The following is a 20,570-nucleotide window of genomic DNA, read 5'->3' as shown; positions in this document are numbered from 1 at the left end:
TGAACCATATATATTCTCTGCTGCTGTTTTTTTTCCTTTCCAATCCAAGTAATTTGGACGTTTATTGTGAAACTTATTCAATACGTTTTCCACACGTTACTTTTTAATATTTGCAATTCAAGCCTCCTATTCTGGACTTCGTTCGCATAAATGAAAGATGAGGGTGGATTATAACAAATCACGTGAATCCCGATGGTGAAACGATTCCTAACCACACAATAATAAAAGAAGAAGAAAATATGGGATCTAATCCACAAGCGGATTCACGTGAGCCATCCAATTTCGATTTCACCTGGCACCTCGTTTATGACGATCCAGGGTCCTGAATCATGTGAAGAGAGGATGGCACTTTTCCACTTTAGCCCAAGCATTTGTATAATAATAATAATTATTATCTATCACCTGCAGAGTCCTACAAATTAATCTCATCCAGTGTGCAGTCTACGCTTGGCTTTGAAAGAAGGACCTAGGAAGTCTTCTTTACTACCTCCAAAGAGGATAAACCAATAGAGAATGTCCCTCTTCTCAGTTTCCTATGACTAATCTTGCATATAAATAAACTACTAAAACTTTCCCCTGTTGCATTTGACAGTATATATCCCCAAAAATTTTGTGTTATTGTCTTGTTAATTGGATTATAATTGACAGTGATACTTTTGAATGTTTTTTTGTTAGACAGACTCACATGATTAATGGGGGATGTTTTCTCCCCCATGAGTCTGAGATAGTTTCAATATAGTTCTTCTTTTTCTCTTTGTCGGTTTCATGTTTTTATTTTAAAGTCTGATCAAATTGTCTTTTTACTTTATGCTTATGTAGGGATAGATAGATATTAATTTTTATCTTTCATTTAATGCCAGTTTATATCTTTTAGAAAATAATATTGTATTTTAAAGATAGATATAGTATTCTTTTTCAACAAACTTGTCACCTATTATCTTGTTCTTCGTTCTTACCAAGAGTAAAAGGTTAACAATAAAGTTGCGGCGGAACATTGGACCATCTGAATAAAAAAAAATGGAAGGGAAAACAAATAAGGAATACGGGGAAAAAAGAATTTAGTCATTTATCTTTTTCTCCTCCGTCTATATTTCCTTCTCTCCATAGCCGTGGGCTCGTATATCCCAAGTCACCGACGCTAGGGTTTCCGCCATGAACGACCTCGAATTCGTAAGTCTTCGGCCTCTCCCTCCTCTATAATACATCTGCCTTAGGAAATCCATTCGCGGAAAGAAGGCATCGCTTGCTTTGCCTAGGGTTTCGAGCGGATTACGGCTCCGAGATTCGAATAGTTTGTTGTTTTGTAAGGTCAGGCTTCACGCAATACGATTGCTTCTGGATTGGGGATTTCGTGATTCTATCCCGTTATAATTCTACCCACAAAGAGTACGCCTCGGATCGGAAAGCGCGCGAAGAGGGCGAGTCCTCCTGTTTCTAGGGTTTGAGATTTCTGTGGAATTTAGGGCTCTGGCGATCGATCTTGTGGTGTTCGGCTGCGATTTCGTTCGGGCTCTAGGGTTTTCTGGATAATGTGTATACTCTGCGTCGTGCAGAGGTGGTCACGGCGGGTCGCCACGATGCTGCCGTGGCTGGTGCTTCCTCTCATTTTTCTCTGGGCTTTCTCCCAGCTTTTACCACCAGGGTTTCGTTTTGAGGTCACTTCGCCTCGCCTCGCCTGTGTTTTGGTCCTCCTGCTGACTCTTTTCTGGTATGAGATCCTTTTGCCGCAGCTGTCTATCTGGCGGGCAAGGCGGTCTGCCCGCCTGCGGGAGCGCCGCCGGACTCAGGCCCTCGAGCTGCAGAAGCTCAGGAAGACGGCCACTCGCCGATGTCGGAATTGCCTCACCCCATACCGTGATCAGAACCCTGGGGCCGGCCGGTTCATGTGCTCATACTGTGGGCATATCTCAAAAAGACCTGTTTTGGACCTTCCTGGGCCTGGCGGGAGCTCAAGGCTAATCAGCGATCTCGTTGCAAAGAATGGCTGGATGTGCAATCAGGATTGGCAGACAGAAGGAAATGGGAACTGGCCTTGTTCCGTTCCACGATACTGGCTTGACGATAGGTGTTTGACGGAGAAGTCATATTCGGGTATGGTGGCTTCTGCCTGCAAGTTGATCTCATGTTTTTTCTCATGCGTGAGATGGCTTTGCAGAAAGGTTTTCAGGTTGAGCTCATCAAGGGAGGATAGTTCTTCTGATGTAGATCACAAAGGGCTGAAAGGAGGAGACAATGGAGGGAATTTGCAAGGGAGCAAAGGAGAAAAAGCAAGGCGGAAGGCTGAAGAGAAAAGGCAGGCAAGGTTGGAGAAGGAAATGCTGGAGGAAGAAGAGAGAAAGCAGAGGGAGGAGGTTGCAAGATTGGTAGAAGAGAGGAGGAGATTACGTGAAGAGAAGCTTGAAGCTGAAGAGCGTTCTAAGGGTGCTACTCCTGTTGGAGAAAGAGAGAACAAGAAGGAGGCAGAAAAAAGGAGGCAGGATAGAAGGAAGGAGAAGGATAAAGGATCTAGCAAAAGCAATTCTGATGTTGAAGACTTAGAGAGGAGAACAATTAGGGAAACCGAAAAGAAGCGTGATTTCGACAAGAAGAGTGAGAATGAGAGACGAGATTTACAGAAAAACACATCAGATAATTATAAATTACATACCTTGGAAGCTAACCATGGTAATAAGGTGACACCAAGTAAGCCCAAGTACTTTGGTCGCATGACAGGGAATTTTCTATCTTCTTCAAGAGGTTTCACTGGTGCTTCCTTTTTTGGGAGAAGTGCTCAGGGCTCTGCTGCTTCTTTTAGCAAAGCAGGCAAACCAACCATTGGCTTTGCTGATCATAGTCATGCAGTCAAACGAGATGCTCAATCTGCTGCACATACTATGGCAAAAGCTACTTCAAATGGAGATGATAGGATTTCGGGGGCCAACTGCAATCGACCTGTGAGTTCTTATCCACACAACTAGTATCATGTTGTTGTTGTACAACTGTATTGTTTAGAAATTTTCAACAAGATGACATAAATTAATTTCTTGAGTTTTCCCCTTGTTTTGTGACCTTTTTTTCCTCCTCTATCTAGGCAAGTTTGGATGGGCAAGCCCAGAGCACTGCCCCAAAGAAATCATGGCATCAACTCTTTACACGTTCAGCAACTGTCTCTCCTTATCCTGATACAAATGAATCCAGCTATCAAACGCAAAATGGTCATACAGAAGCTCCAGCTGGACACCTGTCACGGCCCAGCTATCCTCTTGATAACCAAATTAATTTTGGGCAATCTTTGCCTTTTCCTGTATATAGCACAGCAAGTGGTTCATCTAGTAGCACTTCTCTTTCTCATTTCACGCCTGGACCCATGTTTCCTTCTCTCAAAGATGCCGCGCCAACTTCAATATCTGAAGAACCAGAGCACTTTGAGGACCCATGCTATGATCCAGATGCCATTGCGTTACTTGGCCCTGTTTCAGAATCACTGGACTTTCATTTGGACCTAGGTGCTGGGTTTGGTTCAAGTGATAAGACTGAAGGACCTCGTCTTCTGAAGAGTGTGGCTGCCCTCGGAGAAGTTACCAAGCCTTCTCCAATCGAGTCTCCTCTGTCAAGATCGCGAGTTTCTGAACAAAAGCATATAACCTCTGGTCAACTTTCTTTAGCAGATGATGCTTCTAGTCTGCATGAGTTGGGTAAGGAACAAGGCACATGGCAAATGTGGGGTAGTCCTCTTGCGCAGGATGGTCTGGGATTGGTTGGTGGGCCTTCCAACTGGTTTTTACCTATAGGGCAGAACAAATATGACCGAGAAGATACCTTTCCTCTGCCCCACAATCATTTGGTGCCTCAAATTGCAAATGAGACTCATGTCCTTCCTAGCATCCAGTCTCAGCATGCTCCTGAGGTTAATCAGCAAAATGGTGGAACATATACTCCCTTTGGTTCTGGCCTGAATAGCAATGATCTGTGGGTTCAGAAGACACCGTTTCAGCCATTACCTGTTAATGGAGATACCCATTTCCTTCCTCTTAATCTGATGGAAAATGTTGCATGCAAGGATGTGATGTACGGAACACCAGAGAGATCAGCAGCTACCCATTCTTTTGAGCTATCTCCACCAGCTAATTGTTGGTCCAAGTAAGTTCAGTAGATGTATTCCCTTGCTGTATGGTAATAAACACTCTAGGATGTCTTAGCGTTTGCTTTTCTGAATGAATGGTTTTGAACCTTAGGTTATCTTTTACATATGAGTAATCATTTGGAGACTTGAAGAAAAGCTTCATTTACTTATGACACAGCTCCTTGCTCTTTTCTTATTATTTTTCCTGCTGAGTTATTTAGACGGCTATTTTACACTCGAACTGTTTCTGGCCAAACTTCTTTATGTCGATGGATTTCATAGGTACAAAATGTCTTCTGTTTGGTCTATGTAATAACAATAGTATATTAAGTATACACTCTATATTCTCTATCACATTAATATGGATTGTGCCTTTAAAGGTTCTAGGTTTCCATCAGTTCTTTGTTAATGCAAGGGATGCTTAACTATCTTAGTCCGATGATCTTATAACTCTTTGTTAATGCAATGGACACCTAATAATTTAAATCCTAATGATTCGGGGGGTGTAATCTAGCCGAGCTTGATCGAGTGTAGCTCTGATCAAGCTTGAATTGAAAATAATTTTGAGCATAGATTTGTGATCAAGCTTGAATTGGAATCATTTCAATGTGAGCCAATTTTGAGTTCAAGCCGAGCTTAAACCTAAACGAGCCTCAATTAGCAATTTATACTCTTAATTAATTCAAGCCAAATTTCGAGCTTGATCAAGTTTGAATAAGAGGCTTGAATCAAGCTTAAAATATGGCCTAATTCAAAAATATAAATATTACAAAAATATGAACTATTTGAAATATCCATCGATTTAGAAAAAGTTGGATCATAACTCATAACTAAACTCTACAAAATTAAGATACGTAACAATCCACTTAAGCAAATTTTAGAATATAATAAAAGTATAGTATAAAAGATGTTACTTGTATTATACATATATTATAATTATTTTTAGACTTATTGAGCCTATTTGATCCGGCCGGCTCATGATCAAGTTTGCAAATATTCAGAGATTAGAAGCAGTGACACCAACCATATGTGGAAAGATTATTTTCTACCTAACTTAAATTTTCTTTAGAAAGATGAGCTCTTAAGTATGGGGCTATCATTTTTGAATTATTGATTATTTTCAGTAATGGCCATGTTTTTCTGTACTTGCAAAGTTTTCTGAACTGCTTGTACTCACAGGTACTTCTGCAGGTCTGTGTCATGTCATCCAAATTATGATTTGACTTGGAAGAACTCCATGTGATTTCTATTCGTTTTCTGGACCCCTTTATGAGTTCAACTCGTTCCTCCATTACTTCTTTTTGGACCTTATCAATCTCTTCCCTTTAGATGCCTCAGTTCATTTGTTTTTGTTCATTTTCATATTTAAACTTTCTTTGAAGTGGAATGTGGTTGCTATTTTAATACTTATTCCTTTTTTCTCTGTTACATATCCTTCGCTCTCTCTTATCTCAATCATTTGTCATAGTATGGTGAATTGCCGCATCTTACCCTTCAGGGATGATTTAACCCTATTGTGATATGATATTATTTGGTTTATATGGGGCAGGACTCGATGTCCTCCTCGAGTGTGATTAGTAAATCAATTTTTATTCTCATCAGCTAATAGTTTAATTTAATAGGAAACTCAATCGATATCTTTCCTCTTTTGAATATGGCTGAGCATGATGAGGTATGGGAGGGCTGGAGGCGGAGGCAGAGGCAGCGAGACAATGGGAAAGTAGTGTAGGCATGAATGTGGGTGATCTTGCATGCTAAGAGAGATTAGGGATTTTTATATCACGTGGTACTGGGAGAGAGGTTAGAGAATATAAATAGGTGGCTAGACACTGGGGCCTCCATTCTGGTTGGACTGGATCCAAATCTTGTGCTGGTTGAATGTTCCCACCTTGGGACCACACACAGAGAGAGATTGGAAGCATAATGACTTAAAGCATTTATGGCTACATTTTTCGTTGTTTGATTCAAATCATAAGATGACTTGGAAGAGAATATCAGTCTTTAGGTGGATTCACAACCAAAGATGGAATTTTGGAATTTGAAAAAAAGGTGAGAAAGTAAAATAAGGGCATCTAAAAATATAAGACGCGGATGTTCTTTTTTTCCTTTGAAGTAAGATGCCAGTGGCAGGACATGCCTGATGTTGTTGATAAGTCAGAAGAGAATTTTATCTAGAATAGTGGGAAATGATATGGCAGCATTTGTATGTTAAAGTACTTGGGGCTGATGCTATTAAATCTTATTTAGAGTTCAAATGTCTATATATCCAAATTGTTAGTTATTGTTTGTTAATTGTTACTTTTGCAATTTAGGATCTTTTCCTTTTCTTCTAAATGCAGCAGAGGTTTATTATAATTTAAGTTGGCACTGACTTGGAATATTGCAAAGCATCTAAAGAAATGGATATTCACTGCACAACTTTAAATGAAGATGAAGAATGCCGTGATGCAACGATTCTTATTATTTTCTTTTCTACAAGATTATCCTCTACTTCATTTGCAAATTAAGTATTACTACCCTGCTTATTTTGCATATGTAGAAGTCCATCTTGTTGCATGTTCACTCACCCTAGTCTTTCTGCGCATGGACCTCTGGGAGGCACTTCTAAGGTTACAAACATAGCCAACATGTTTCATTTGGTCCTAATTTAATTCATTCGGAGGAACATTTAATCTGTAGATGTTGAGAAACCTGTGATCTATTTTGTCTTTCTGTTTGACTTGCAATAAATTCCTTTTGCTATTTTATGTGGAGGTGAAGAATGTAAAGACGAGCATTTTGATCTGGATTTTGAGATAACAAAACACTAGTGAAATTGAACATGGACACATAGCTCAAAAAGTAACCGGCAACTTCTGTTGCCTCTACTTTTAATTGTTCTCTGACAGTACTGAACCCAGGATTTATGTTATTGGGAAAACCAGTAATGATACATTTTCTCCAGATAAAAAGTCAATAGTAAGTACATGGATCATCAACTAGATGGACATTTTTAACCACCTGTTTATAGTTTAGTGATTTAAGTGAATGGATCATCCAGAGAGCAAACATTGTATTGACAATTGTTTGTTTGTCCTTTTCAAATTTCTCTCATTATACATTAGGTTCTGCTCATGATTGATGATGTCAACACTTAGGCTTGGCTGCTTGATTGTTTTGAAAAGGAAGATATTTGCTTTGTAGGATCTTCTTTCAAGATTTGTTCTTTTAAAAAATCTTTGTTGTTGATTTACATATAGAATAAAAATATAACAAAGGGATTGCATAAAAATAGAAAGTTTTTTAAATTCTCATTGCTGCCCTCAAATACAGAAGAATTTGAGTAAAATTAGAATGCAGAGAACAGACCTTGTCTTGACAATTAATTTTGTCCTTTTCAACATTCTCTCGTCATATGTTAGGTTCTGCTCACGGCTGATGGTATTCTATTTTGTGCTCATTGCAGCGCTTAGCTTTGCAGATTTATTGTTTTGAAAAGGAAGGTCTTTGCTTTGTGGGATCTTCTTTCAAGATTTATACTTCTAAAAAATCTTTGTTGTTTATTTATGCAGACATATGGAATAGTGTATATCATCATTAAGATTCATGTTGTCAGTCTCTCTCAACAACTGCTGTAGCTTGGTAACGTTTCATTCATTTTACATTTTGATCTCACTTTTTCCATCTGACTATTTGCAGGAAGGAGTGGGCATCAAATGATCCTCATGAAGCTGGAAGCTCAAACACTACAAGTCCACATGTGGGAGGACTGTTTTCAACTAATCCAGATGTACAGTCACTTTGGTCATTCAATGAAAAAGAGACTATATAATATAAACACAACAGAATCAGTGTCACAAAAAGGCAAACACCTTGCCTCTTTTGAGGAGAGAGTTCAGGAACTAGTAGGAATGTACACTTTGATGCAAATGATATGATCATTTAATTAGCATGAATAGATGATCTTCTTGCCTATATGTGTCTCTGGGGATAAGCCTATTGTTTTTGCCTCTATATGATTTAGTTTTAGTTCCAATGGCATCTTGGTTAGCACATAAAAATGTGGTCGTCCTTGTTTACCATACCATGAAGTAAAATGACAACAGGCCGTCATTGGCACCACTAGGCAATAAAGTGCACTGTGCATCTCGAATTATTGCAGAACCTGGTGAATCGCTTGGTAAAGAGGAGACGTTTGTTCATAAATTTTCCGCATACTTGTCATGATCTTTGTAGAGATGATCCTTTACTAGTCCTGATCTTTCCTCGGAGCAATCGCTGCAATTTAAGTGTTAAAGCTTGTTGCATGTGGAATGGATGTATGAGTATTGCAAACAAAAGGATTGCACTGCAGTTCCGGATGCTTTCATTGGTGCATCTGGACATATAGAAGGCAGATTGAAATGCTGAAATTTGACGCTTCGCCGTGCTTACTTTCTCGCTTACATTGCTACCATTTTGATCTCAACAAGATGATAGATTTTGGTTTGTTTTGCTTCGACCAGAAAAGTTGGAACAACGGTTTATTCCAATCAGGTGAAGTGTTCGAAAGAAAAGGAACGAGTAAATCATCGCCCACGTCATCTTTTTTATTACAATATTTCATGCACGGTGGACATGCCATTACTCTCCAAACGAGAGAGTTTTTCTTTGTCTTCCTTAAAAGAACACAAAAAAGAGTTAATGAATGCATCATTGCAATTTGTGCTGGATGAAAAAAAAAACGTAATCTTCTATAACCTTCGATATATATTATTTTAAAAACAATTATCTATGTTAAAAAGAGTTATATTTTCCTTTTATTTTCACGAACTAATTTTTTATGAATAATCTAAAGTTATTTTTTTTTCTCTCTCTCGGAAACTAGTGTATTCCTTTTTTGTAACAGTTTAAAGACCTTTTTTTTTAATGCAGATACCATTTTCTATTATAGAGGCAAATTTTATGGTCTCATATTTTAACGGAGTTAGGGCTACATCCTGTTTAGAATACAAAAGAGCGGCAAAGCGGAAGAAGACATAGTTACTCCTCACGGCATCAGCAGCCCGTAGGAGAGTAGAAGAAGAGGACGTCGAGCAAGATAGTAAACCCTTGGATTCTCATTTCGTTTCTTTGCGTGTTTTTATCGAATACATTAACTGCAATCCTCAAAAGATCGTCCTTTTTTTTGTTGTTGTTGTTGCTGGTGGTTTTGTTTTCAAGGCTACTGCGGCTATAGAAAAATGCCGCTGGGAGCTCGTTTGAAGACGAGCGTCAAGAGAAAACCGAGGTTGAAGGAAATCACGAATGGTAGGAAGCTTATCGATAGAACAAAGGGCAAGAGCGGTGGCAAAGATGATTCTGATGGCGCCAAGAGAGGGAGGCGGCCGCAGAGTAGATCGGGTTCACCCGTAGAAGGTAAGAATCATCGATTGGGCAATAGCAGTGGCAAAGATGATTCCGATGGAGCCAAGAGAGGGAGGAGGCCGCAGAGTAGATTGGGTTCACCCGTCGTAGGTAGGAATCCTCGGTTGGGCAAGAGCAGTGGCAAAGATGATTCGTATGGCGCCAAAAGAGGGAGGAGGCCGCAGAGCAGATTGGATTCATCTGTAGAAGGTCAGAATCATCGGTGGGGTAAGAAAGATGGCGCCTTTAGGGATACTGGGGATGAGAGGAGATCATTGGGTGGAAGGACTTATACGAAGAAATTGTTATCAGTGGAGGGGAAGTTTGTGAAAGGGGAATTGGGTCGTAGAAAGCTATCAGGAAGAAAACCAATGAACGCGAGGAGTGTTGATCTTGATGAGTTTGATTCAAATAAAGAGGAAAGAAGTGATGGGGCGGGTCGTCTATTGCGAGGTCGAAGTGGAAAAAGAGATCCAAGTATTCGCGAAAGAGTTTCAGATAGAAGTTCTCGAAGAAATAGTGTTGAAGCATTGAGAGAAAAACGGAGTGGTCGATGGAAGGGTGAGGAGGAGGATGTAGTAATGGAAGAACATGGAAAAAGCAAAGAGAAGCCAGATGAAACTACCGAGCAAAAAGTTCGGAAGTTTCCATCCCGAGTGCTTGATAAAACAGGAAAGAAAATAAGGGTTAGTAAGAAGAATTCAGAAGATGGGTCAGCAGAAATAAGTGCTCCCAAGAAGAGAAAACGTGTAATCAGAATAGATCCATATGACATCTCAAACAAACGCTTAGATGACACTGTTCCTCAAACTGGTATCCATTTCTTACTTTTGTTGAAATTCTCTTGAACTCTATGAAAGAAAATGAAGCTCTGAGATGGTGTTTCCATTTGATGAGTGCATCCATCCTTGCATAATTTTTTCTGACATAGAATTCATTCATCTGTTTTGTCTAACATGTTATTCTTTTATATTCACATATTTTTTATTCTTATGTTTCTTCTTCATATACCATGTAGAGAAGATCGTAGAGACAACAACTGAAATATCAAAAAATGCGCTGTTCCGTTCCATCCAACCGAGCTCCTCAATCCTTTCGTTTGTGGAAGATAATGTATGTATAATTTAGCCATAGTGGTATATTTCTCTTTTTCTCTTTTGTCTTATTAAATTTCTTTATTATGTAAATTTATTAAAGTTAACTTGTGAATGTTCTTGACAGCTATTGGGCCGAAGGCGGTTGACTGAATTAAAAAATTCTGGCTACAATGTGAAGCTTTCTGCTCCTCTAGATAATATCCCTTTCTCAACCACCTTAGAACGAGAAAGAATTGAAGAGAATGTACGATTTCTTTGGTTAATTAAAATCAGAAAAAGAATGTTCATTATCTTCTTTTGTCAAGTGTGTACCTAGTTTGTTTGTAATGATTAATGAGTACCCGTAATCATATTTGCAAACACCACCTTGGAGTTATATATTCTTCATTTTATGGTCTTCATTTTGCACCATGTGGTTCATTTGATGTTCTTTATTCTTTAAGATTTGCTTCATGAACACATCCAGGTGATATGGGATGCATTTCTTTCTGGGATCATATCCAACATCATTAGCTTATTCCATAGTGGTTATTAACAGGTATTCCGAAATAAGTTGGAGTTTTTCGCTGCTGCAAAAATATCCTCATCTTTTCCTCCTCCTACAATTCCAGAGATAGCTTTTGCAGGTAACTATCCAAGGAAGTTATTCTTAAGAAATGATAATTCACTGTTATTCTAATCATGCAACTCTTGACTTCAACCTGTTCTTTTGGATCCGTTCATTTTTTCTTACAAATTAAATTCTTTTATGAGAACGTGATATGCAATTTTTTATCTGAACAAACTACAGGACCTAATTCACATCTTATATTTTACCGTCTTTTGTTGTCTTATTGCTTTGAGTGTTGCTTTGTACTTTGATGATTAGCTTTCACTATGATAGGTAACTGTCTGATTGGATTAAATTATTCTTGGTAAGTTTATTCTGCATAAATTTTCCTTCTATCCACCATTTAGACCATTTTAACTTTTGATTCACAAAGCTCAAATTTCTTTGTATCAATCTATTTAAACAAGCATATAATCATTGGTTGTTTACTTGTTTATAGACACATTGCGGTTTTGGTTGCACTATAAGCTTTGTTTATCATTCAGGTAGGTCGAATGTTGGAAAATCCTCGCTACTTAATGCGCTCACTAGACAATGGGGTGTAGTACGAACATCAGATAAGCCTGGACTTACTCAGGTCGACTGCATTTGCCAGTCATAAATTACAATTGTGCTGACCATTTGATTAGATTTGCTGGGATGACTAATTATCTAATACTATCTTGCAGACCATCAACTTTTTCCGGCTTGCCTCAAAGCTTTGTTTGGTTGATCTACCTGGGTATGGTTTTGCTTATGCAAAGGAAGAAGTTAAGGATGCCTGGGAAGAGCTTGTGAGTATTCTGAAGACTGGAACAATTCATTGTTATTTATAGATGATTAAAGTCTTACTAGCGTTGATTTATGGAGGAGCATGAGGAGATCCATCTCTGAGATGATAATTCACTTCTGATTCCTCATAGTCCCATAGTTGTGAGATGGTACAAATTTAGAGGTCAATGTTGATAAACTTGATATTCATGGTTACAGCCAATTTATTGTAACTGTCAATTGTTTGTTCACATTGTAAGTATGCATTATTTGTTGTATTTAGACTTATCTTCTTAGACAGACATGTGCATGCTAATAACTTTAGGTGTCAGGAAACTTTTCAGGATGGATAATGAAGGCAGTGTGAAAGTCCATTAATATTTAAGCTTTGCATTTTTTTTTTCTCGATATAACATGACTGTGATCTATTTCCATTCTTCTAAAAAGATCTGAACTTTGCAGGTAAAGGAGTATGTCTCTACAAGGGTTGGCCTTCAAAGAGTGTGCCTTCTTGTCGACACAAAATGGGGAATGAAACCAAGAGATTATGAGCTTGTTGATTTAATGGAAAGGTAATCTATGTAGGCGTCTTTTATGTTCTCTCTTTTGTACTGTAGCATACCAATGATGGAAGGCCACAATATGCACTTAACCCAGAGTTGAAATAGAGTAAATGATGTTGCCTTACAGTCGAGCCACTATTCAGCTACATATTAAGTAGTTAAGAATATCTTTTTTTTCCCCCTTTAGGTAACTTCTGGCTTGCAAGCTTTTGATAACATAGCTGTTGAATTTAAGCGTGATTATCGCCTACAGATTTGTTTTGCCCACGAATGTTGTATGGGTGTATATATGTAAAATGAATTAGGAAATCAAGGTTGTCAAACTTTTTGTACACATTTTATTTGTTCAGGCCTCATAGGTAAGAACTGGTTAAATATTCAACCTCCATGCCTGAAATATCAAACCAGTGTCCAGGACTCCTTGTTGGCTACTAGCTCAGTTAATGCCTAGGTGCCTTCTTATTGTTTATCAAACAATTTCAAGTTTTGGTCAACTTTAAACTTTAACTGGTAGGATCGTGAACATCTCAGAGGGGCCTCTCTAATTTCAGTATGTTGCTATATTAGTGTATTTTTTTTTGTTTCTCAAACCAAAGAGATGCCCTCATGGATAACTCGTAGTGTGAAGATAAAGGCTTGCCAATAAACCTAAGTAATGCAGGATCATCATAGAAACAGCCTCTTTGATAATGGAGTGAGGTGGCCAGTGGCCTACATATTGTCATCTCTAGATCCACACTGGCAGGGGCCTCTCTAGTTGTGGGATTTTTTCAAGAATATGAAGTGCTGAGGAAACAGTAATTTTTTTAGAAAGTGGCAGATTTTAGTGATAGAGTGAGTGATCTTAATGGATGGGTATTCAAGAAAAGTGCTATCAATTGTTTCTATTCTAGTTTCAAACTCCTTTATTGTGTGATTTTCTTCTGTATTTTATCATACAACATAGATATCTAGGCGTGTTACCATATTCATGCCTTGTTCCTTGGATACCGAAGACGTCCTGTTCTGTTATGCACTCACATCCCAATTGAAGTCACTCGATCTGTTAATCAGTATACAGAGTGTTTCTTTACTCAAACAGGGATTATTGTCTATGTTTGTGCACTTTCTTGTTTCAGCCATAAAGGCGTAACTTTAGAGTTGCAGTCGCACATTTGTGCAGTGGACTAATTCAGAATACAGGACTGACACTTGAGCACTTGGACAGATCGCAAACGCCTTATCAGATATTATTGACCAAGACTGATGTGGTTTTCCCCATAGATGTTGCTCGCCGGGCTATGCAAATTCAAGAGGTAAATATTCCCAAGAATTTTTAGCTTTCCCTGGTTACTCTGACAACCATGGTAATGTTTTTATCGCCTATGCAGAACCTCAAGAAAAACAATTCAATAGTGAACCCGGTGGTGAGTTCAATCTCCTCTACCTCTCCATTATTCTCATGTTCTTCATATTGACAAATAAAACTTCACTTTGACGGCATAAATTAAAAAATTATGATTTGAAACGAGTTCGATATTATTGTCTTTAACATGTTCCTGAAAATTGCAGATGATGGTGAGCTCCAAGTCAGGAGCTGGAATCCGTTGCCTGAGAACTTCGCTAGCAAAATTAGCTCGATTTGTGAAGCCATAATACTGTGAACAAGCCTTCTGCCCGCCTTAAATTCGATGAGGGCTATTGATTAACCTTCTAATTAGACAAGCGGCAAAAAGGAAGGAATCATGTGATATTTAATGCGTGATATTGATCTGATTGCAGCTGCTGGGACTGATGTCAAAGCTTTCACCATGCTATGTAACGCTGCTGTACAATTACACCATGGAAAGATGATTAGCTAGCTAACTGGATCGTGGTTGCAACCCATCACTATTTCTGCTGTATTCTTCTTTTAATTCTTTTGTTTACTACTCGGATAACGTTGTGGGATTTGACTATTATATAGAAACTGACGTAGAGTTCCTTCATCAAAAGATTAGTATTTTAATAAATATGATTAATACTGTAAATCAGATTTGAACGGTCAGGATGTGTTTCCTGCAGCAAAGCAGATCAAAGATCTCAGCTCCTCTTAAAGCAGCTAATATTCCTCTCTTTAATTGCACTCCACTTCTAACAATAATTGACTCAATCACCCCCTCCTAATTTAATTAACTTCCAGTTCCTTCTAGACAGCTCGACAAAAAGAAGTAAACAAAAAACAAAAAAAGTCAAAAGCTATCTGTTTCCTGATTGGTTGAGCTCCCCAAGAATTCAACCCACCGGCTCACCGAACCCACGTTCTCGCTTGCAGAATTCGCTCAAAATTGGCCTCTTGTATTCTGTAATTCTAGGGATTAGAGGGGTGTAATAGCAAAAAGGAAAAAGAAAATATTATTAATCCACGGACTGCGTCGTCGTCGTCTTGCCAACTCCAACCCACCCTCCCTTACTCGTAGTGGCGGGTCCCACCTCTTGGAAGGAAGGCGTGTGTTTTGACCGGGCAAAACCACTCGTGGCTGATCTCAATTTCTCAATTCCAACCCCATTATCTTCTATATTAACAAATATACAGCAGCGATTTTTCTTTCGGTTCCGCACTCGGTGGTTAGTGCATCAAAGTCAAGTCTCAAGAACACCTCAAAAGGCGGCTATCGATCATCCCAAATCCCTAATCCCTAACCCCTGATCCCTTCATCCGTTAATCCTCGCCTCGCTGTACAGAGCAATGTGTCCCTTGAGAGTCCTATTGATCTTTCTCTCGGCCACCGTCGCCGGATTCTTCGTGCTGAGGAGCCTCAAATCCGAGCCGGAAGACGGCTTCGATCAAGAAGACGACGCCGCCGCCGACGACGAGAAGAGCACCACTGCTGGGCCCAAGGAGCACGTCCCCCTCCCCACCAAGGTAGGAAATCGTTAAAGTCTGTCCTTTTTCTTGCAATCTATGGTGTTCATTGTGGAAAGGATTTGATTTTGGGGGTGGATGGCAGGTTGGGTCGGCGATCTGCGCCGTGTTCTGGACGCTGGTGGACATGGCGAGCGGGAAGTATCTGTGGAGGACTTTGGTGTCGCCGGCGTCGACCAATTCCTCGGATAAGAAGTTGTGATCCGGACTCCTCCTTTATCCTCTCTTCCTTCCCTCTTCTCCCAAGTAATAGAAAATATTCTCTAATCTCACTCAAGATGGGATATTGTTGTGATTACATGTAATCAAATTGTTTTTGCATGGGAATTGTTGTGGTGAATTATAGAGCATAAATACCATCTGAATTCCAATTCCGTTTGTGCAAACCTTTTCCTTCCTTCTCTTTTGATTGCTGCAATTGAGTAAAGTTGGAGAAAAGGAAGTTTGTGTGGTTGAATTTTAATTTAATTTTGTGTTACTCACTCAATTCAGGAACCCAAGAAGAAGATTTATAAAGAGTCTTTTAAGTTTAATCTGCATATACTGGGATAGAAAATATAATGCATTCCTTCGTCTCTTATCCAAGCTATCATCTTCTTCTTCTTCTTCTTCTTCTTTTTCCCAAAAGATAACGTTATTTTCTCACCCCACATAATTATTACCCATATTTTGTTGCTAAATATCAAACATGAATAAGAATAGAATAAATATCTAACCTCACTTGGATATAGCTTATGATGTTTTTTTAATGAATTAATAAGCAATTGGAACCTAACTCAGGATCAAGATCAACTTGATGGTAATTTTTATTCATCATATAGGGATGATACTAAGCATGAGGCATAAGGCACATCTTTTGTAGTCTTGTGTGAGAAAGGATAAGATCCATGGATCGGGTGGGTTTCGTGCAAGATCCAAATAGGGCTTCTGATTTACCAAGAAAGGCATCATATATATTAGGGTTTTTTTTTTTAATTTACTTGTCCGACCTTCTAAAATTAAAATTAATATTTGTATGTATACCTTTTAAAACTTTTATTGTTTTGCACGAATATATTTTAGAGTTAAATACATCACAAGTTAAAAAATTTAAATGTAGAAAGATGAAAAGAAATATCCGAATTTTAAGTATTTCTTTAATTAAAAGTAATTTTGTCCTTTTATTAAATAACTCATATTTAACTTTGAAAAGTAATTAAGAAAATATGTAGACAAATAACGTGTTTTTGAGGGGTATACATCATATATCAACTTTATACGGCATACAAGTAAATTAAGAGATTTTCTTTAAGGGTATGGATGCAAAAAATAAAAATAAAAATAAAAAACACATTCAAGTTTTTATTTCGTAACCTTTAGTATTGCGGCATGGTGGGTTATACACTCTATTATCTATTATGTATTACTTATTATCTATTATTTATCTATGTGTTATATTAAAGCGTCACACATGAGTAAATATATTGAAGATGTAATATATATTATTTATTTATTTAATATCTAAAATTATTTTAAGTTTTTGAATCAAACTAGTCATCTAACCAACACTAAGCATGAGATAAGGCACATCTTTTGTAGTCTATGTGAGAAAAAGCTTAGGTCTCTATACATTGGGTGGGCTCTGCCATCCAAGATCCAAGTATGGAGTACATAGCCCATATGGGCTTCTTTTTTCCAGGACTCCCATTGAAGAACTTTGCTGCTATGCCAAAGGGTCTGATGTTAGATGGTACTAGTGATGAATGGGGAGAGGATAATGAGAAAAAAGATCCCAATCTTACCAAGGGTTCATATGAAATTCATATGATGATTTAATGCTTTGGAAGGATTCTGGTGATTTAATGCCATGCATGATGATAATGATTCTGGCATCCAACTTGAGTGTGGTGTTTTTCCCCCCATGAGATCGAATGATGAGTTATGCTCTCCACCAAAAAGCCATGTAATATATGTTTGAAATTGATCAAAACCATAATCTAATAAGAACTAACAAAATTAAAAAATTCCTTCACCTCATGAAATAAAATAAAATAAAAATAAATATATATTTAGCTAATAAATTGTCCTGAGTTGGGAGTGATTATGCGGGGTTTATTTTGTACCAAATTTTCGTCGGTCGATAAATAGCATCTTCGTCACTTAAAAAATTAGAGATTCTAGATAATTAAATTATTTTTGCTTGCTGATTATTAATGTATATGTAATATTAGGCTATGCACTAAAGTACGTTATTGTATTTGCTATGATGATTGTGTATTTTCACTAATATGTTCATGTGCATTATTAGATGTTATTTTTTAATGATGTTGTTTTTTATTATACATATTTGTTACCGTGTTAATATTCAACTAATACAATAACAAGTTTATGATTATGAGATTATGCTAAGGTTTTCAATCTATAGTGACAAACGAGTAGTCAGTCGTTCGTGCAAATAATTCTATTGTTATGGTCCATCTTTATTTTGGGTGTATTTAATTTGGACAAGTAGGATGATGATCGGTGGGCCTAGTGTCAAATATGGTGAGCGGACTTATGGATGTTGAGATAATTGACATGCGCGTGCGTCGAACTGTGCAAACTAATTTAGATTGGTGCATGCCTTATGTTATAAAGGTTGATATAATATTCATCTATTCATATTCTTATTATGTTGGGCGTAAATGTATAAATTTTATTATGCTATATAAAATTTCTCACATATTACCATGCTACATGACAGGTTTAAAGATAATAAAGATGCATGTATAAACTCTTGGCAAAATGCTGCAAACTCTTCTTTTGGTTCATTTATATCAGGCACAAATTAATTTTGGACCCTATATTTGTCATAGATTTGGCTGGTTTCAACTATGCAGACTAATCTCCAGCTGTGTGGGCAGCATCTTGCAGTAAGAACCAAGTTGCAGTTAAAAGGCTTTTCTCTTTGTTGTCTTATCATCATCTGAGTTTTTAGACTCATGTTTGGTCCCTTCTGATGTCCCCTCTCCTTGCCTTCCTCACTTCCTTGGCAATATAACAATTAACAACACTACTCCTCCTACTATAAGATGCTCTCTAAATTTCTGGGCCAATGAGATATATATATATACATACTTTCCCAGCAATCTTGCAGTGCCAAAAGCATTACATTCCAATCCAAATCACTGAGTCCAAACTGACACTACACAACTCGCGTAGATCTCTCTACCAAAAACTAAACTGTTGATAAAATTAACTTCTTAGGCTTTGTAATTTGCCAACAAAAACAAAGGCTATCAAAGAGGAGATGGAGACATCTCATGGGGCCTATATGTGGATCCAAGAAGAGGATACTGTTTAAGCATGTACTAATTCATTGAAACAAGTGCACATATGCATCAAAATAGAAATTATTGCAGAATATATAGTCGACACCTGTCATCAAAATGTTATCACGGAAATTTTCTTCTTTTCGAAGTTTAAAAAAAAAAAAAGAAAAAGAAAGGGAAGAAAAAAGAAGAAGTATACAGGTGATATGTATATACACTGATAGGTTTCCATTCCATGTTACAAGTTTGAGCTCACTGTAGAATAACAATTTGGGGTATATATATTAGAGGGAGGTAACTGGATCCCGTCGCGATGTGGTTCCCGCCGGTCAAGGCATGTAGAGCTTGTTCCCGCACTTGCATCGCCACGCCTCGGGGTAGTACTCGGCGATCACTGGCCGGCTCGGGGGGACCGGTACGTGCACCGGGCTGCACGGGATGCAGTTACCGCACTTGGACGTGCACCGCGGAGGATACGACCCCGGCCCCGCGATTAGCTCCCGGCTCCTTCCCGCCACCCCCTGCACCACCGGGCTCAAATTAGCTGTACACTCCCTACTCTGCCTCTAAAATGCGCCTCTGAATAGTAAAGAAGGCGGCGCATGCAGAGCCCGCAGCCTCTGCGGCCTGGGCTAGCATGAGCAGCCACCTTCCCACATGCTACGGTACGCCGGTTGGGCATTGTAGGAAGATATCATACAGACATGTATACATATGTCATCATGTATGTATGAATGCGAATTACATTACGCATATGCCTCGCAAATAGATTAAAGTGTATGGAAACTTAGAGAATGAGAAGGAATGAAGAGAGCACCTGAGTGTAAAATCTCGTTCGTAAGCTTCTGATGTCTGCCAAAAGTTACAGAGGAAGTAAGTAAGTAAACAACTTGGAGTTCTATCGAAGAAGAAAGCGCTCTCTTAGCATGGCACTAAGATTTGAGATGGGTATTTCGCAAATCATCACTCTCAGCAGTCCTCAAAACCAAGGAGGAAAGCTCCATATAAAGAGGAAAAAAAAACAACGAATTTTGCTCACCTAAACGACCTCCCCTGGCGTCGCTGCTGGCGACCAACCGGCAAACAGAGAAGAGGAAGACAAGAACCAAACACAAGGAAGCCACCTTTGGCACGGATCCACCTCTCCTACTCCCTCTCCTCAGCTCCATGACCAGCATTGCTTGAGCCCACTTTTGTACTAGTTAGAAAGAAACTTACCGGGAAAAGGAAAGGAACGGAGGAAGGAAGCAAAGGAGAGTTCTCGGATGTCAAGCTCTAATTCTCTCTCTTTCTTAGTTGTTTCTCCTTAGATCTCTTACTGTAGCATGAGGCAGATCTCAGAGGCTACCCACTTGGTCAAGACGACAAGCAGTGGCAGAGAAAGCCTTCCAAAAACTATTCCCAAACAATATCTCTGCGCTGATCCCTGTGAGAAGCAGCAGGAGAGAAGGGAAAAAGAAGAAAAAAAAAAAAATCCTTATGCTGACCTCCCTCGTCTATTCAAGTTCTCCCAGCTTTATTTCTGCCAAAATGACGGATTTGCCACCACAGGTTGCCAGAAGACTAACGGTGGTTAAGTGTCAATCCTCCTACAATATCTACGCAACTTCGTTACAATTCTTTTTTCCTCGTAAATTCTCACAAAATACCATCTTTATGTGACGTCGTGTCATGAGATATATAGTATAACTCGACCACTACGTTGCGTTGCAGTCATATCTCTCGCTTTATAACCTAAATCTACGTCTTTTGGGAGGATAAGAACCGAGGATTAGTTGCGTTATATCCATCCACAACTCTCCTCTTGATTAAGATCATTGTCCTAATGAAACAAATAATTTGATGGACCCTAGTTATCCATACCAAAGCCTAAATAATCTCTGTGGTCCAATAGCTACTCGAAATAACCC

At 38.6% G+C, this 20,570-nt stretch overlaps 3 protein-coding genes across 4 annotated transcripts; all 3 read left to right on the top strand.

Annotated features, from left to right (window-relative positions):
• Positions 1-1,064: 1,064 nt before the first annotated feature.
• On the top strand, positions 1,065-8,054 carry LOC140776577 (uncharacterized). The gene is made up of 3 exons (XM_073120318.1): positions 1,065-2,933; positions 3,071-4,119; positions 7,781-8,054. The coding sequence occupies exons 1-3, from the start codon at positions 1,530-1,532 to the stop codon at positions 7,911-7,913; spliced, it is 2,586 nt and encodes an 861-aa protein (XP_072976419.1). The 5' UTR covers positions 1,065-1,529; the 3' UTR covers positions 7,914-8,054.
• Positions 8,055-9,006: 952 nt separating this feature from the next.
• Positions 9,007-14,459, top strand: LOC140776578 (uncharacterized). 2 transcript variants are annotated; one of them, XM_073120319.1, is made up of 11 exons: positions 9,007-9,164; positions 9,284-10,279; positions 10,485-10,579; positions 10,688-10,807; positions 11,102-11,189; positions 11,659-11,750; positions 11,842-11,946; positions 12,386-12,495; positions 13,694-13,781; positions 13,857-13,892; positions 14,038-14,459. In XM_073120319.1, exons 2-11 carry the CDS (start codon positions 9,304-9,306, stop codon positions 14,119-14,121), a joined length of 1,794 nt encoding a protein of 597 aa, XP_072976420.1. In that variant the 5' UTR covers positions 9,007-9,164; positions 9,284-9,303; the 3' UTR covers positions 14,122-14,459. The 2 variants fall into 2 exon arrangements, with proteins under 2 accessions (XP_072976420.1, XP_072976421.1); XM_073120320.1 differs by lacking the exons at positions 13,857-13,892; positions 14,038-14,459 and having other exon boundaries at positions 13,605-13,743.
• Positions 14,460-15,038: 579 nt separating this feature from the next.
• LOC140776129 (uncharacterized) lies at positions 15,039-15,756 on the top strand. The gene is made up of 2 exons (XM_073119711.1): positions 15,039-15,370; positions 15,456-15,756. The coding sequence occupies exons 1-2, from the start codon at positions 15,194-15,196 to the stop codon at positions 15,570-15,572; spliced, it is 294 nt and encodes a 97-aa protein (XP_072975812.1). The 5' UTR covers positions 15,039-15,193; the 3' UTR covers positions 15,573-15,756.
• The last annotated feature ends 4,814 nt before the right edge of the window (positions 15,757-20,570 follow it).

Source organism: Typha angustifolia, chromosome 14 (genome assembly GCF_048772165.1).
Source record: "Typha angustifolia cultivar Huaian chromosome 14, ASM4877216v1, whole genome shotgun sequence".
In the NCBI taxonomy this organism is placed as follows: Eukaryota; Viridiplantae; Streptophyta; class Magnoliopsida; order Poales; family Typhaceae; genus Typha; species Typha angustifolia.
Note: the sequence above shows the minus strand (reverse complement) of the source record. Positions and strands in the feature narration are given on the sequence as shown.

Excerpts from the sequence above, each read along its gene's own strand:
- LOC140776577 (XM_073120318.1), top strand. The coding sequence starts at position 1,530 with ATGTGTATACTCTGCGTCGTGCAGAGGTGGTCACGGCGGGTCGCCACG. Across the intron at positions 2,934-3,070 it reads GGGCCAACTGCAATCGACCT|GCAAGTTTGGATGGGCAAGC; the intron begins GTGAGTTCTTAT and ends TCCTCTATCTAG. Across the intron at positions 4,120-7,780 it reads CCAGCTAATTGTTGGTCCAA|GAAGGAGTGGGCATCAAATG; the intron begins GTAAGTTCAGTA and ends GACTATTTGCAG.
- LOC140776578 (XM_073120319.1), top strand. The coding sequence starts at position 9,304 with ATGCCGCTGGGAGCTCGTTTGAAGACGAGCGTCAAGAGAAAACCGAGG. Across the intron at positions 10,580-10,687 it reads TTTCGTTTGTGGAAGATAAT|CTATTGGGCCGAAGGCGGTT; the intron begins GTATGTATAATT and ends TGTTCTTGACAG. Across the intron at positions 11,751-11,841 it reads ATAAGCCTGGACTTACTCAG|ACCATCAACTTTTTCCGGCT; the intron begins GTCGACTGCATT and ends ACTATCTTGCAG.
- LOC140776129 (XM_073119711.1), top strand. The coding sequence starts at position 15,194 with ATGTGTCCCTTGAGAGTCCTATTGATCTTTCTCTCGGCCACCGTCGCC. Across the intron at positions 15,371-15,455 it reads ACGTCCCCCTCCCCACCAAG|GTTGGGTCGGCGATCTGCGC; the intron begins GTAGGAAATCGT and ends GGTGGATGGCAG.